This window comes from Callithrix jacchus, chromosome X, assembly GCF_049354715.1.
Source record: "Callithrix jacchus isolate 240 chromosome X, calJac240_pri, whole genome shotgun sequence".
NCBI lineage: Eukaryota > Metazoa > Chordata > Mammalia > Primates > Cebidae > Callithrix > Callithrix jacchus.
The window spans coordinates 2,720,086-2,737,602 of NC_133524.1; the positions used below are offsets into that span (position 1 = coordinate 2,720,086).

At 42.3% G+C, this 17,517-nt stretch overlaps 1 protein-coding gene and 1 non-coding gene across 3 annotated transcripts in view; both read left to right on the forward strand.

Annotated features, from left to right (window-relative positions):
• LOC128930603 (glycoprotein Xg) overlaps nt 1-6,529 on the forward strand; it is a 47,905-nt gene extending 41,376 nt beyond the window's left edge. For both annotated transcript variants that reach the window (XM_078362403.1, XM_078362404.1), the window contains 2 exons: nt 1,214-1,330; nt 4,995-6,529. In XM_078362403.1, coding sequence (XP_078218529.1) covers nt 1,214-1,330; nt 4,995-5,011 — 134 coding nt within the window. In that variant the 3' untranslated portion in view covers nt 5,012-6,529. The remainder of the gene's footprint in view (nt 1-1,213; nt 1,331-4,994) is intronic.
• On the forward strand, nt 1,756-1,857 carry LOC144581263 (small nucleolar RNA U13). Its single transcript, XR_013531840.1, has one exon. It is a non-coding gene; the product is annotated as a small nucleolar RNA U13 (small nucleolar RNA).
• Nucleotides 6,530-17,517: the final 10,988 nt, after the last annotated feature.

Consider the following 17,517-nt stretch of genomic DNA (forward strand, 5'->3'; position numbering starts at 1 on the left):
TAGAGCAGCTTCTTGCGATCAGTGACAATACTCTTTCCCCCAGCATGGCAGCCTCATTCATGGAGCAGCCTCGTGTCCCTCAGCTGTGTCATGCCACGTAGCAGCCCAGTTGTTCAACCCGGTCTGAAGAAAGGCATGCATGGAAAGGTGGCTATTTCAAATGGAAACAGTGATTTCTTCCTTTTTTACCCTATGGAAGTGTCGATTTTTGTCACATCAAGGTCGTTCTTGTTCTTTGTGCAGGAGTACCGAAGCTCTGGGATGATTTGCCATCGAGGCATTGAAGATGCATAGTCTGGTGTGTGGTTGGGTCTAGAGTTCCCGCATGCCTTTGAAAGTGGGCCTATCTGGCGGTTTTTAATTGAACAATATTTTTGCATGAGTAAACATTCTATATCTAAAAGGACACAAAATAGTTTTGACCCATGCCTATCACCCCAGCTACTCAGGAGGTAGAGGCATGAGGATCACTTGAGCCCAGGAGTTCAAGACCAGCTTAGGCAGCATGGTGAGAGCCCATCTCTAAAAAAATAAAGAAATCATGCCTGTAATCCCAGCACTTTGGGAAGCTGAGGCGGTGAATCACTTGAGATCAGGAGTTCAAGACCAGCCTGGCCAACATGGTGGAACCCTGTGTCTACTGAAAATACAAAAATTAGCCAGGTGCGGTGGCACACATCTGTAATCCCAGCTACTCAGGAGGCTAAGGCAAGAGGATTGCTTGAGCTCAGAAGGCAGAGGTTGCAGGGAGCCAAGATTATGCCACTATATTCCAGAATAAGTGACAGACTGGGACTCTGTCTCAAAATAAGAATAATAACAAATAAATACATCAAATTAATAAAAATGTACACACGAATTCAACAAACAAAAATGCCGAGTGCCTCCTCTGTGCAAATCCTGGCCTTGGATGTCTTCAGTGGTAAAATGTGGTTGACAAGATTGGCTCTTTGTGAAAACAGAATTACTTTCTAAGATTTTTTTCTCTCTTTTGTTTATTTTTAAAAATGAAGTTTCTCTTGTTTTCTGTGAACATAGGGGTGGGAAGAGATATAATGGAAAAGTTGTTAGATTGATGCAAAGTGATTGCAATTTTTGCTATTACTTTCAATGGCAAAACCACAATAACTTTTGCACCAACCTAATATTTAAGCAGTATTCCTGCCTGCCGTGTTTTCTCTCAGATGAGCTTGCATTTTCTCCACTCCTGCAGGCAATATGGTGGCAAAAATCGTGTCTCCCATTGTATCCGTGGTGGTGGTGACACTGCTGGGAGCAGCAGCCAGTTATTTCAGACTCAACAGTAGGAGGAATTGTTTCAGGACCCGTGGTAAGTCTTGCTCTAAACCTTGTTTTCCTTGTTATTAAGCCTGATTTAAAGAAAATTACTTTCTTATGTCTGTCACTAGTAAGGTAATTTCTGGTTAAGTTCAAATACATAACTTGACCAATGTGGGTTTTAAACATTTATTTTCAGTTTTCTTGAGTTGGAGTTTCACTTTGTTGCCCAGGCTGGAGTGCAGTGGCGCAATCTCAGGTCACTGCAACCTCCACTTTCCAGGTTCAAGAGATTCTCCTGCCTCAGCCTCCCAAAGAGCTGGAACTATAGGCTCACCACGTGCGTCACCACGCCTGGCTAATTTTTGTATTTTTAGTAAGAGGTGGTTTCACCATGTTGGCCAGGCTCTTCTTGAACTTCTGACCTCAAGTGATCTGCCCTCCCTGGCCTCCCAAAGTGCTGGGATCATGAGCATGAGCCATTGTGCCCAGCTGACGATTGGGTTTTCATGGTCATATGTGAGCTGTACCTTCCTTTAAACCTTGTTACAATGACAGTGGCACATTATCTGTCTCATGTAAAATAGGAGGAGAAAAAAAGGAAAGAAAAAGAACCAAAAAAAGGCCGGGAGCAGTGGCTCACGCCTGTAATCCCAGCACTTTGGGAGGCCGAGGTGGGTGGATCTCGAGGTCAAGAGATCGAGACCATCCTGGACAACATAGTGAAACCCTGTCTCTACTAAAAATACAAAAAATTAGCTGGGCATGGTGGTGCGTGCCTGTAATCCCAGCTACTCGGGAGGCTGAGGCAGGAGAATTGCCTGAACCCAGGAGGCGGAGGTTGCAGTGAGCCGAGATCACGCCATCGCACTCCAGCCTGGGTAACAAGAGCAAAACTCCGTCTCAAAAAAAAAAAAAAAGAAAAGAAAAGAAAAGAAAAAGAATCAAAAAAAAAGTTTTTAAGCATGACGGTTGCTTTAACTAGACAAATACAGTTCCACTTTGTTTTGTATTCAGTGAAACTTTCATCACAGGTGAGTCAGGAAATATCAGGAAAAATATCTGGGTTGAATGTGAATGTTTTGCACAGACCCCACCCACAAAGGAAAATACAGAACACTAAATTATAAGCCTGTCTGTGGAATTCCGAAGCTGTGCTCAGACCATCAGGGAAACAAAGATCTGCTGTGGCTTCCTGGTTCAATGTTGGCTCCACACTCCTGGGTCTGAAGAAAAACTTCGGACTTGAGAGCACAGAATACCATAGTCAGAGGAGGTAGAGGGAGGCTTTATAGCCAAAAGAGTGACTCAAATCTTAACTGAGGGTCTCTGCAGGTTTGGTTTAAACCTTACGCCACCCACATCAGAATCTGCCTGGAGTTTGCCCAGGGCCCTGTAACTCTTACCTTCTTTGCGTCCCTGAAGGAAACTGGAGAGGGAACCCCATTCCTAAGATGTTTTCTTCAGAATGTGCGTTTGGCCTCAAAAAAATCCTAAAACCTTTCCATGCGCGCCCTCTGCTGGTGAATGGGCAGAACTTTCCCATGCGCTTCCTCTGCTGGTGAATGGGCAGAACCTTCCCATGCGCGCCCTCTGCTGGTAAATGGGCAAAACGTTCCCATGCGCGCCCCCTGCTGGTGAACGGGCAGTATCAACCATTGGCTAATGAACCTCCGTTTGGGGTGAGCCTCCGTCTACATTATACACTGTCCTGAAATTTTGAAAGTAAACTGAATTTCTGAAAAACAGCCTTATTTCCCTGGCAACCTGAGAGCAGGTTCTTGGGTTCAGTGGCAGCACTCTTTCACCCGACATGTCAGCCATCATTAACGAGACACCACATGTTAATTTCAGTAGCATCTGTGGCAGTGATTCCTAAGCCTTTGTTAATCAAGGGCTGAAACTGAGTGAGCAGAGCGAGGTACCCACCTCCACAAGCACAAAATGTCCCCACAGGGGCCAGGGTTCATTCACAAACTCAATAATCAAGACAAACATATTTCAGTGCAGTGTTTCAAAAGGAAAATCAAATCTTCAAACAACAGCCTGCAGGCCAGCTGTCTGTTCATGTCAATGAAGCTTTACTGGAATGGGGCCAGTTGAGTTTCTGAAATAGGTGTAGTTTTGAAAATGTGGACCATGCCTGCCCCATTGATCTGAGCTGGAAGCACGTTTTTGCTAAAGAGATGTGATGCCTTGAAGCTCTTTCATGTCTTTTGGCTACCGTTGCACGTCAGTGTTACCTTTACCAAGTATTTCCAAGCACCAAGTTTAACTTCCCCTCGCTTAAAGTTCCTTAAAGGGATCAAAAGGGAGGAGGATGCAGACAGAGTGAGACGATGTTTGGGGAATCTCTTCAAGGTGAGCAGTGACTTTTATGTGAATCCTGGGCCTATATCACCTCGCTGGCTATAAAACCTTTATACTATGTAGGAAATAGGTGTATGACAGCACTATGTATGGGTTTGGTACCAAACGGGGCTTAGGGATCTGCAGATTTCACTCTAAGTTTCCAGGCTGCTGCCAATGGTACCTAGCTGTCCATCTTTCCTTAGTTGGGTCATTAATTTTATCTCTCCTGAAGGATGATGTGCATGGTATACTAATCCTGTCAGTGGAGAGGCAGTGCAGTGCACAACCTGTGGAACTGTATGCATGCTGAGGCCATACACCGAAGTTTGCACAGTTTCTAGAGAAAGAGTTGTAGTAACAGAGCTACACAGATAGCAGCAGATGTCTGTCGCTTGATGTGGACCTTTAAGAATCATACTTTGCTTTTCTTTTATAAAGTGGAGCAGATAACATAAAGAGCAGTGAGGCCACATTCAAAACACGAATTTTATACAAAGATTAGTTTTAACCAAAGAGAAAGTTATGCAGTTCATTTAATATCATCAAAATCCTTAACAAGTGGCAAAACGTAAAAAGCAATGTTTTGAAAGCTAATATTTGTTTGCAGATATAATTTTAACAGTTTTAAAATACTTTTTATTTTTAATTTTCCAGGTTTGTTAATGTGTAATTGACAGAGAAACATTGTGTATGTTTAAGATGTGCAACTTCATTTCTGCATCATTTATTTCTGTTCTAATCTGTTTCCTTCTGCTGAATCTAAAGCAGGTCTCATGTAGACAGCACATCGTTGGCCGTTGGTTTTCTTTTTTTAAAATAGGTGTTTCATTCCTCTCGCTTTCTTAAGGTGTAATAGACAAACCGTGTATGTATTTAAGATGTACAACTTCATATCTGCTTTTTTTTTTTTTTTTTTGAGACAGAATCTTGCTCTGTGGCCCAGGCTGTAGTGCTGTGTCACAGTGTCACAATCTTGACTCACTGCACCCTCCACCTCCCGAGTTCAAGCAATTCCCTTGCCTCAGTCTCCTGAGTAGCTGGGATTACAGGCATGTGCCACCACACTCAGCTAATTTTTGTGTTTTTAGTAGAGACGGGGTTTCACCATCTTGGCCAGGCTTGTCTCAAACTCCTGACCTCATGATCTACCCACCACAGCCTCCCAAAGTGCTGGGATTACAGGCGTGAGCTATGGTGCCTGGCCCATTTCTGCTTCATTTCTTTCTGTTCTAATCTACTTCCTTCTTCTAAATCTCGAGCAAGTCTTCTGCAACAGCATATAGTTGGATCTTGGTTTTCTTTTTCTTTTTTTAAGAGACTTTTTTTGTCCCCATGATGACATTTGTTTCCAATCTTCCTTTCAGAACCAGAAAATGTCTGAAGGTGTTAAGATCTCCTGATTACTTTGAGAAAAACTCAAGCAAAACAAGAAGCCTGTTTATCACTGTTGTAGAAATTTCCTTTTATTCTTGACACAATTTGATGAGCTAAAATGTGTTTTCTTCTGTGTGAAGTACATGAGCTGCCTCACTCATTGGATGTGATGTGGTTATAAAGATGAGTTAGGCAGCTAGACCCTGAATTGTAAAAAGAAATTGCTTTCTCTGTCGGTTTGTCATTCATTCACACAGAGAGACTGTGGCTCTCTGTTCCGAAAACTTCAGGTACTTCATGGTGCAGTAACGCACACATGCTTCACCACGGTGATGTGACACAGCAGGAAGCAGGAGGGAGGCACAGGATCTTGGTGGGGGGGGATGTTATCAGCTTCTCGGAGGTGAAGAATACTGTTGAGGTTCCAAGGATGCTGGACCTACACTAAATTCTTCAGTGATGTCCAAAATCATGGGGCATTCGTCACTGCTAATGAAGTGGGTATGAATTATTTCTGACACCCACAAGCAAGGTTTGAACCTCCTTTCAGCTCTGTTGTATCTGAACGTAAAGTTATTATTACTTGAGAAAATAAGGCTGCATTTTGAAATGTTCGGTGCAGAACGACTTATGTTAAAACCATCTGGGGGAAATCCTGGGATACTTTTTCCCAGGAAATCATATAGTTTTGCTGTGTTTCGGCACATAGGAGACAGAAATGGCGATTATCAGAAGTATTTTCAGTCTTTGAAATTCTGTAAGTACTGGTTCCTAGGACAACAACATTGTTTTCCTTGCTTTAAACTTTTTCAGTTCACCAGAGTAGGAAGTCTTAAATCCCCAGACGTCCAGGAAGATGCCAGCTATTTGCTTCTCTTTTAGAAACACTTGTGGGCAGAGGGAAAAGGGTGGTTTGGGCCTATTTGCACAGATTGATTAAACTACAGTTAATGTTCATAAAACATTTAGATCTTGCCCTAAATATCAGAACCAAAGATTTAGACGTTCATGTACACTCTGGAATGTACATACAGGACCCATCAAAATTTCCAGTATTCATGCTTTGTGCTCCCCATTATGAATTGGGGTCTTCAAAGAGGGAAGGGTGAAAGTGGAAGCCACTTGAAAGAGCTCCCCAATTTGTAAAATACCTTCAACTAAGAATTCACATTAGGTCACTCAGAGTTGTGTGTCAAATTGTGGATTCATGCATAATGCGTGCAATTTGAAGACAGCCCGTATTTCCTATCTCAGTATTCGGTCCTGCAACACTTTTTAATTGTCGTAGAAGTTCTCTTGTAGAAATGGTGAGGTCTGATGCTTCATTACTATTTTCTCTATAAGAATTTCAACATGAGCTTAATTAAATTCTTGTGAAAAATCTTCGTGTTTTTAGTTACACACACACACACATACCTACTTAAATGGAATGTAAACATTTTTAGCCTTTAATCCGTTCCATTTTCTAAACTGTCATAAACCATTTTTAATCATTTTAAATAAAGGTAAGAGAAAAAATACTGGATTTGATTGTTGCATAGTTTTTTCTGTATTTCGTAAATAAATTTTATGGAACAGCTGTAGAAGTGGCCCCAAAGTTATGAACCTTCATAGCTGTGGATAATATGCAACAAATCTCTCTTTTTTTTTTTTGAGATGGAGTTTCGCTGTTGTTACCCACACTGGAGTGCAATGGCAGGATCTTAGCTCACCGCAACCTCCGCCTTCTGGGTTCAAACAATTCTCCCGCCTCAGCCTCCCCAGCTAATTTTTGTATTTTTAGTAGAGATGGGGTTTCACCTTGTTGACCAGGATGGTCTTGATCTCTTGACCTCATGATCCACCCGCCTCAGCCTCCCAAAGTACTGGGATTATAAGCGTGAGCCACTGCGCCCAGCCGCAACAAATCTCTTAAAGCTCCAGATAGATGATGAACCTATGGAATACACAGCATTACCTAATAATGAGATAAAACTCACCTGGGTGACAAGGATAATGGTCAACCCACTTAAAATGAAAACGTTTGAATACTGATTGCTTGGGGTCCTGAGGACCACCTTTAGGGTATTCTTTTCATGCTGAGAAGGTGATAATTGAAGAGATGAGAAAAGCCTTGATAAAATGCCATGTCCTTGATTGCACAGTTGATCCCTGAACAACACAGGGCCGAACTGCACAGTCCACCTGTATGTGAATTTTCTTGTGGCTCTGCCATTGCTGAGGCAGCAGGACCAACCCTCAGTCTCCTCAATGTGAAGATGATAAGGAGGAAGACCTTTGTGGTGATCCACTTCCACTTCATAAATAATACATTCATTCATCGGACCGTTTTTATGGTTTTCTTCATAACATTTTATATCCTAATTAGTCATGGCTTCTCTTCATTCCAACACGAAGATATTTATCCATTTGCCATAAGATGCAGTCGAGTCCCCACAAAGAGGAAGCAGGTGTGGCTTTTGAAACTGTTGAAATCCCATGTATAACTTTTTTTTCTATTTTATTTGTTTGTTTGTTTATTTATTTATTTATTTATTTTGAGACGGAGTTTCGCTCTTGTTACCCAGGCTGGAGTGCAATGGCGCGATCTCAGGTCACTGCAACCTCTGCCTTCTGGGTTCAGGCAATTCTCCTGCCTCAGCCTCCTCAGCCTCCTGAGTAGCTGGGATTACAGGCACGCGCCACCGTGCCCAGCTAATTTTTTTTATATTTTTAGTACAGACGGGGTTTCACCATGTTGACCAAGATGGTCTCGATCTCTTGACCTCGTGATCCACCCACCTCGGCCTCCCAAAGTGCTGGGATTACAGGCGTGAGCCACTGCGACCGGCCATGTATAACTTTTGACGCTCCAAGAACTGTCAACTTATTGCAATAAAATAAGCTAGAGGAAAGAAAATGTTTTTAATGTTTTCTACACAGACTTAAAAATAACAACTTTTTTTTTGCCCAAGTATAAACCGCTATATGAAATTGTTCTAGTTGTAGGAAAGAGGAAAGTTTGATTCTGCTGATTCACCTTTGACTACTGGAATTGGAATATCCAGTTACACACACACACACACACACACACACACACACACACACACACACAGTATTAACACACTGATATGAGTTGAATTATGTTTCCTCAGATTCATATGTTGAAGTCCTAACCCCTGGCCCCTCAGACTGTGGCTTTATTGAAAGTAAGGCTGTTGCAGAGGTAATTACTTTATTGAAATGAGGTCATACTGGAGTAAGTGGGTCCCTAACCCCATATGCCTGGTGTCTTTATAAGAACGTGGGATTTGGATACAGGCAGTCACATAAGGAGAATGCTGTGGGAAAATTGGAGTGATGTTACCACAAGCCAAAGAACTACCCAAAGGAAGCAGAGGACCCTGGAACAGATCCTTTCCTAGAGCCTTCAGAGGAAACATAGCCCTGCAGACACCCTGGCTTTGGACTTCTGGCCCCAGAACTGTGCAAGAATAAACAAATTATTTAGGCTACTCAGTTTGCAATACTTTGCTATAGCAACCCCAGGGAATGAAATACATACATTAACACATGATGTGTACATGTTTTTATTTTTCCCCTAATTAAGGAAAATAATGGGGGAATTCATTTAGCTTGCCTATAGAGGTAGTAGGCAAGATTAGTCAGGGTTAAATTTTGGACTCTGAGACTCAATTTATAGATTCACATCCTGGTTTCTCAATTTCTAGCTGTGCTTACTTACACAAGTTATACAACCTCTCTGGGCTATGGTTATCCCATTTGGGAGAAAAACAAGGGAGGTATCCTAAGAGGATCTTCCTCTCCAAGCTGTGTTGAGGATATAAGACAATGTGTGAAGGTTGGGTGTGGTGTAATCCCAGCACTTTGGGAGGCCAAGATGGGTGGATCACCTGAGGTCAAGAGTTTGAGACCAGTCTGGCCAACATGGTGAAACCCCATCTCTACCAAAAATACAAAAAATTAGTCAGGCATGGTGGTGCACCCGTGTAATTCCAGCTACTCGGGAGGCTGGGGCACAAGAACCACTTGAAAACAAGAGGTCAAGGTTGCAGTAAGTGGAGATCACACCACTGTACTCCAGCCTGGGCGACAGAGTGAGACTCTATCTCAAAGAAAAAATGAACAAACAAACAAAAGAAGACCAAATATTTCATGTTTTCTCTTATAAGTGGGCACTGAACAATGAGAACACATAGACACAGGGAGGGGAACAACACCCACTGGAATCTGTGGAGGGATTGGATGGGGAGAGAGAGCATCAGGAAAAATAGCTAATGCATGCTGGACTTAATACCTAGGTGGGGGGTTGATAGATGCAGCAAACCACCATGGCACGTGTTTACCTATGTAACCTGCACATCCTGCGCATGTACCCTGGAACTTAAAAATAAAAGAATTAGTTCAGAAGTCAAGACTGCTCAACCTAACCAAAAACACAGAGTCTTAGAGAATGCACATGTTGTCCACCCAAATCCCTTCTATCTGTCTTGATAGTTTCAGTAGTGCTGTATTTCTTGTGTATGGAGCTGTGGTCATGGTTCCCCAGCTGAACTACATTTCCCAGCATCTCTTGTGGATAAGTGAAGTCACGTGACGGCACTCTGGCAAACGGTGGGTCACCTCTATTTCTGAAGCTGAAAGATACTTTCATTATTTCACAAACAGTTGTCTTCTAGCATGAGGAACACCATGGTGAGTCAGTCTTGCATTTGGGGAGAAATTGCTGTCATGACTCAGTAGATCTAATGGATTAATCTTTCCCTGTGTTTCTTGAATGCAAAAAAAAAAAAAAAATCTGAGGAATAATTTAAATTTACATTTTTCTTAGGATTTCAGTTATCCAGAGAATTCCTGGGACCCCTGTGAGAACTTTTACACATCCCCCATCCATGCTTTACTTGAACACCAAGAACATGAAGATACCTTTCAAAAATTTAATTTCCCCCTCAATATTTTTTTCTGTTACATACATTTTCTTAAGTTAACCAAGTCCCCAAGTTTTCTCATTAAGTCTTCAAACAACATGAGCTTTGTCCTCTTAGGATAATTGCTAAGAATAATAGTTCTTTCCAGTGTTTTTCGCTGGAAGAATTTTTGCTTGAATTCCATAGGCATTCAGTTCCCTGAATGCATAGATGATCTTTTGAGTTGCTTGGGATAGATTCCCCTCCTTCGTTCCAGGATAAATTCACCTTAAATATTTGCTGATCTTTCATCATATTGATGGGAGGAGTACAACTTACTAAGAGTTTATGTTTCTGTAGACATTTTCCAATTTGACTTTCCAGTTGTGTGTTTTCCAACTTGTTCATTTTGGAGACTTTTCTTATAATCTGTATGTGCAACTGCTGTTTTATCCACTTTCAGATAATTATATGTAGATTTGGTTGCTTTTTCTTCCAGAGACTGTAAAGACTCATTTATCTTAACACATAAATCAGTTTCACCAACATTCCTTCTGATTTCTAGCAAGTCTCCACCTTCTAATGCGTTTAGCTTTACTGGCAAGAGCTCACGATCCACCTCATCATCTCCAAGAATGGCAGCCTTATCTCTGTCTTCAGCAAGTGTTTTCTAACATTGTTTGTGTGTGTTCATTAAATTCACTCAGTCTTTCTTTGCATCCATTGGCTTCCCGGGAAATAAGGTTTATACAGCTATGAAAATGGAAATTTTCATTCACACCATCTTTTATTGCCATCTTAAGTGAGACTTAAATCTCATAGGTGCCGGGTGCGGTGGCTCAAGCCTGTAATTCCAGCACTTTGGGAGGCCAAGGCGGGTGGATCACGATGTCAAGAGATCCAGACCATCCTGGTCAACATGGTGAAACCCCGTCTCTACTAAAAATACAAAAAATTAGCTGGGCACGGTGGCACGTGCCTGTAATCCCAGCTACTCGGGAGGCTGAGGCAGGAGAATTGCCTGAACCCAGGAGGCGGAGGTTGCGGTGAGCCGAGATCGCGCCATTGCACTGCAGCCTGGGTAACGAGAGTGAAACTCTGTCTCCAAAAAAAAAAAAAAAAAAAAAAAGAAAGAAAGAAAAGAAAATCTCATAGGTATTTCCATTTTACTCATTGACGTATGTCATGTTTAAGTGTATTGTGATGGGGCCAGTGAATTTCAAATAGCATCAAACTTTTTCCTTTCGGGTATTTTGAAACAATAACATTTCTTTTCCTGCATGCACAGATATGGTCCTGTTCATTATAACAGTTCTTTAGAATTCAAATTCTAAAACCATCTGTAGCAAACCATGTAATTCTTTCAACAAAAGCAAATTCTTGCTGTGAATTCATCAGTGTTTTTCAGTACATGCTATTTTCATGCAGCCATTTTTTTTTTCAATTGAGTTCATTTAGATGGTCAGAAATGTCAGTTAATCAAGTCATTTGAAGGTAATAACTCACCTTCAAAAATTAGTGGCTTGGGTATAGTTTTCCAAAAAATTAGGCTGGGTGTAGTGGCTCACACCTGTAATCTCACCACTTTGGGATTGCTTAAGCCTAGGAGTTCAAGACCATCCTGGGCAACATACTGAGACCCTATCTCTAGTAAAGATTAAATAGTTATCTGGGTTTCGTGGTGCACACCTGTAGTCCCAGCTATGTGGAAGGATCACTTGAACTCAGGAATTTAAGATCGTAGTGAGCTATGATTGCATCACTGCACTCCAGCTTGAGCAATAGAGTGAGACTGTTGGAAGGAAGGAAAGGAAGGAAAGAAGGAAGGAAGGAAGGAAAGAAGGAAGGAAGGAAGGAAGGAAGGAAGGAAGGAAGGAAGGAAGTGAGTGAGTGAGTGAGGGAGGAAGGAAGGAAGGAAGGAAGGAAAGAAAGAAGGAGGAAGGGCAACAGAGTGAGACTGTTGGAAGGAAGGAAAGGAAGGAAAGGAAGGAAGGAAGGAAGGAGGAAGGGCAACAGAGTGAGACTGTTGGAAGGAAGGAAAGGAAGGAAAGGAAGGAAGGAAGGAAGGAGGAAGGGCAACAGAGTGAGACTGTTGGAAGGAAGGAAGGGAAGGAAGGAAAGAAGGAAGGAAGGAAGGAAGGAAGGAAGGAAGGAGGAAGGACAACAGAGTGAGACTGTTGGAAGGACGGAAGGGAAGGAAGGAAGGAAGGAAGGAAGGAAGTGAGGGAGGGAGGGAGGAAGGAAGGAAGGAAGGAAGAAAGGAAGAAAAGAAGGAAGGAGGAAGGGCAACAGAATGAGACTGTTGGAAGGACGGAAGGGAAGGAAGGAAGGAAGGAGGAAGGGCAACAGAGTGAGACTGTTGGAAGGAAGGAAGGGAAGGAAGGAAGGAAGGAAGGAAGGAGGAAGGACAACAGAGTGAGACTGTTGGAAGGAAGGGAAGGGAAGGAAGGAAGGAAGGAAGGAAGGAAGGAAGGAAGGAAGGAAGGAAAAGAAATTAAATTCTTTTTGCCCATAACCTTGTGATCAGACACCAGCTTTGGAAAGCTGCCTTGCTTTGGTAGAAATAGCAGATGGCAAGATTCTGATATCATTTTCTGCTATGAAGTTCAAAACTGTCAGAAGTGGGCAGCTTTTTTTTTTCCTGAAATTTACCATTCTGACATCAGATTCAGACCTAGAGGAGACTTTTTAATGCCATCGGACAGATCTAAAACGCATCTTCTAAGAGTCCCATGCAGAAGTGTCAGCTGTCCCGTCTGCTTGGCTTCACTGACCCAAACCACAGGGTTGACAGTTTCCCTTCAAATGGATAAAGTGAGGGATTCTGCAATCACATCGGGCCTTTGAGTCAGGGTGACACTTGCTTCTTGATTCCACAGATGTCACATGTTGCCTTTGAGGACTTGCTAAAGAGTTCGGACTTTTCCGACTGTATGTTTTCTGTGCAGAAGTCATGTTTTGTGGTGAGGACCATGGATTTTATCTCATTTAATAGCCTTTCTATGCAAATGAGACCTGCAGAGGAAAAAATGGTTGGGATGCGCAAATCCAGATGGAATTAGGCTCATTAGTTTAGCTGAGGAGAACACTTCTGTTATCTTGTGATTCTAACGACATTCAAGCTTTAATCAGAAAAGTTTTCGTACAAAGGGAAATATATATGTATTACAAATGTGTGTGTGTTGTGCGTGTGTCTCCTGTAAAAATAAAAACAATACATTGTATTAAGGAGGCCTTATAGCTCTGGGCCTTATAGCTTCAGAAATTTTATTTTTTTCAATATATTATTCTTAGGTCTGTAGTATGAAAGTTCTTTTAAAATAAGCTGTATAACAATTTCAAAAAATAATCAAAATACAAAAGAGGGAGTATTGGATATTAATTGCCACTAAATTTAATAATTAAAATACTAAAAATTTTACAAAGGGTGACCACACTAGAATTCATATATCCCCAAAGATCTCTTAAAAACTAGATTTTTCAGGCTGGGTGCAGGGGCTCATGTCTGTAATCCCAGCACTTTGAGAGGCCAAAATATGTGGATCACTTGAAGCCAGAGGTTGGAGACCAGTCTGGGCAACAGGGCAAGACCCCATCTCTACAATTTTTTTTTTTAAAATTAGCTGGAGGCAGTGGTGTGTGCCTGTAGTCCTAGCTACTTGGGAGGTTGAGGCAGGAAAATCACTTGCGCCCAGAAAGTTCAAGGCTGCAGTGAGCTGTGACTGTGACACTGCACTCCACCGTGAGCAACAGAGTGAGACCTTGTCTCTGAAAATGAAAAAAAATCGATATTTTGAGCATTACAAATGCCTACAATCTTTAATTAATCAATCAAAAAATTGATTAATTAAATCCTTCTCCATTTAATCTGATTTTAGAAGTTATCCTCTTACATGTGCAAAATGAAGAATAATTTATTATTTCACCCAAAAATGAGAAATCAATCTATCAAAATAGAGCGATTTAGAAAGCTAATGAAATAAATGATGTTCTTATTAGGAAGGCCTACTGCCAGTAAGAATAGTAGAGAATAACGACACCATTTGCTTATTCCTTTTACTTTACTAGGAAAATACGCTTTTAAAATAATTTATTTTTATTTAATTTAATTAATTAATTTATTTATTTTTGAGATGGAGTCCTACTCTGTCGCCCAGGCTGGAGTGCAGTGGCACAATTTCAGGTCACTGCAAGCTCTGCCTCCTGGGTTCAAGCAATTCTCCTGCCTCAGCCTTATAAGTAGCTAGTGCAATGACAGGCATGCACCATCATGCCTGGCTAATTTTTCTATTTTTAGGAAAGAGAGAGTTTTGCCCACCATATTGGCTAGGCTGGTCTTGAACTGACCTCAGGTGATCTGCGTGCCTCGGCCTCCCAAGGTGCTGGGATTACAGGTATGAGCCACCGTGCCCAGTTTTTTAAATAATTTAAATACTTTACACATGTACACATATAAATGGATGTTGGTTGGGTGTGGTGGCTCATGCCTATAATCTCAGCACTTTCGGAGGCTGGGGTGGATGGATCACTTGAGCCTTGGAGTTTGAGACCAAGCTGAGCAACATATCAAGACTTTATCACTACAAAAAATTAACAATTAGCTGGGCATGGTAGTACATGCCTATAATTCTAGCTACCTGGGAGGCTGAAACAGGAGAATTGCTTGAGCCTGGGAGGTTGAAGCAGCAGTGAGCTCAGGTAACGAAGCAAGACCCTGTCAAAAAAAAGATGTCAGTGATAATGAGTTGTTTACAAAGATAGAATTAGAGCTCCAGGGATGACTGGGGAGGTATGGTGTGTTATCACCCCTGCCATGTGCCCGTCAGGAACTGGTACTTAGAAGTCAAAACAGTCATTGCAGAATTTGAGAGCTGTACACAGAGAATCTCTCAAATAGTGCTCAGTTCTGGTTCACTCACGGTCAGTTTGTGCATAGCTATAAAATTAGCTTATCGCGGTAAAAAGTGTGTAACCATCACTATCTTGTAGCATGCAGCTTCTCAGCAGGGCCATGCGACAGCCAGCGACATTTCTGAACTGAACATTCAAAAAAGTTACTATTGGCTGCAACATTGTTTTCATTTAACATAAAAGTCAGTCTTGGATCTGTCGTTCAGTGACTTTGCTGCTTCCTTCGGAATCAGAAAGGCTTCCACCACCACTTTGATCTAAGCCTACTTATGCACTTTATACAAAACTGCAGAGAGGAGCTGTCTGTTGAAGAAACGCTCCCAAGATCCCATGGTAAGGGGAGAGGAGCAGGAGTAAACTGAGGGAGAGTCGCAGCTTTCCAGGGGCTGAGTCCGGAAGACCGGACTTGCCAGAGAACGGAACTAGCTTGTCGAGTCTCAGCCCACCAGACAGTTTCACGCCACCTACTGTTCTGGGTTCCGAACATTGAAGCACTTGGGTGACTTGGAATGGCCTCCATCTAAGCTGCAACTTCCCCCACAGTTCCAAATATAAATGCAATGCATTCCCTGGGTTCCTGCCAGCCACTGACACATTTTTGCTTCACAGCTGTCTCCCTGCTGCCCCCAGTCCTGTGCATCTGCCCCTTGCTAAACAGATATTCATGAAACATGACTGCTTGTTTATGAATAGCTGCGATGTAGACCTGACACATGGAAAGAGAAGGTTTCCCCAACCAAAGGTGAAATCAGTGCTTGGACCTGACAAGTGTAGAACGTTTGATCCCACGGCAGAGCTGGTGGGAAGGCTGGGGGTGAAAAGTAACACAGTCCACCGTGGGCTGCAGACCATGTCAATCACCGGTCCCCACCCACTACAGGCACTTCCCCGCCCACATCCTCTGCTCTAATCTTTTCTCTCTATCTCATATCGACTTACAACATATGATAAAATAGCACCTTTTATTGTTTCTCTCTTGGCTCCATCCCCCACTAGAATGCAACTGCTACAAAGGCATGGATTTGTCCCCAGTTTCCAGAAACATGACTGGCATGTAGTAGGTGCTCATTAAAGACTCATTTATTTATTTGAGACAGTGTCTTGCTTTGTTGCCCAGGCTGGAGTGCAGCGGTGTGATCATGGTTCACTGCAGCCTCAAACTCCTGCGCTCCGATAATCTTGTCACCTCAGCTTCCTGAGTAGTTGTGAAGACAGGCATGGCCTACCATACCTGGCTAATTTATGTATTGTTTTTGTAGAGATGGGGTCTCACTGTGCTTCCCAGGCTGGTCTTGAACTCCTGGGCTCTAGTGATTCTCCCATCTTGGCCTCCCAAATTGCTGGGATTACAGGCTTGAGCCACCACGCCTGTCCCTGAAAACTTATTAAACACATGGGAAAATGAATGAATAAAGCCCTCATTTGGGCCAAAACTTGAATAATATTGAAGAGGAGATATTTTCTGTTGGTATTCTAGCTAAAGACTTTTGGGATGAGATAGATAGGGATTTCAACAAATGTGTTTTTTAAAAATATATATACAAATGCCAGGCGCAGTGGCTCACAACTGTAATCTCAGCAGTTTGGGAGGCCAAGGCGGATGGATCACGAGGTCAGGAGATCAAGACCAGCCTGGCCAAGATGCTGAAACCCAGTCTTTACTAAAAATACAAAAATTAGCCGGCTGTGGGGGCAGGCACCTGTAATCCCGGCTACTCAGGAGGCTGAGGCAGGGAATTGCTTGAACCCGGGAGACAGAGGTTGCAGTGAGCAGAGATCACGCCACTGCACTCCAACCTGGGCAACAGAATACGACTCCATCTCAAAAAAAAAAAAAAGATAGGATTTCGGACTCCACACCGCCTTATCTTTAAGAAGCTATTGATGATCAAGTTTTGTCATACATTCACAGTTATTAAAAGATTATCAAAATACTTTCTCTAACTATGTATCTTCGTGAGGCTAGATTTTCCTCATCTACTTTAACCTGAACCACATAAGAGTTGATCTGAGAAGCTGGTTGTTTCCTCATACGTCAGATAGTAACAAGATTTGTAAGCACGTAAAACACTACACCCTTCCCCTATGAAAATTTTTCTGTTTGAAAAGATATATTCCAATTTTTCATAAAATTATGTTACTTATGTAAAATGTAGTGTTTATCATTATCTTTAAATTTATTAGTGAAAAAGTTTTTGTTTTAATTTCAGAATTTAAATTTATTGCAGCATTAAATTTAACGCAATGTGATTTAATTACACAACATACGGACACATATAATGCACAGAAACAGAAGTTCTTCTAGGCCCTTAGTGATTGTTAACAGGGCAAAGGAGGCCAGGTGTGGTGGCTCATGCCTGTAATCCCAGCACTTTGGGAGGCCGAGGTGGTCAGATAACCCGAGGTCAGGAGTTCGAGACCAGCCTGACCAACATGGTGAAACCCCGTCCCTATTAAAATACGAAAGTTATCTGGGCATGGTGACACACTCCTGTAGTCCCACCTACTGGGGACAGGAGAACTGCTTGAACCCAGGAGGTGGAGGCTTCAGTGAGCCAAGATCATGCCACTACAATCCAGCCTGGACAAGACAGAGTGAGACTCGGCCTCAAAACAATGCAAAGCAAAAAAAGAGGGCAGAGGAGTGCCGTGACCAACATGTTTCACAATCTCTACTCGATTTTATAAATGATGA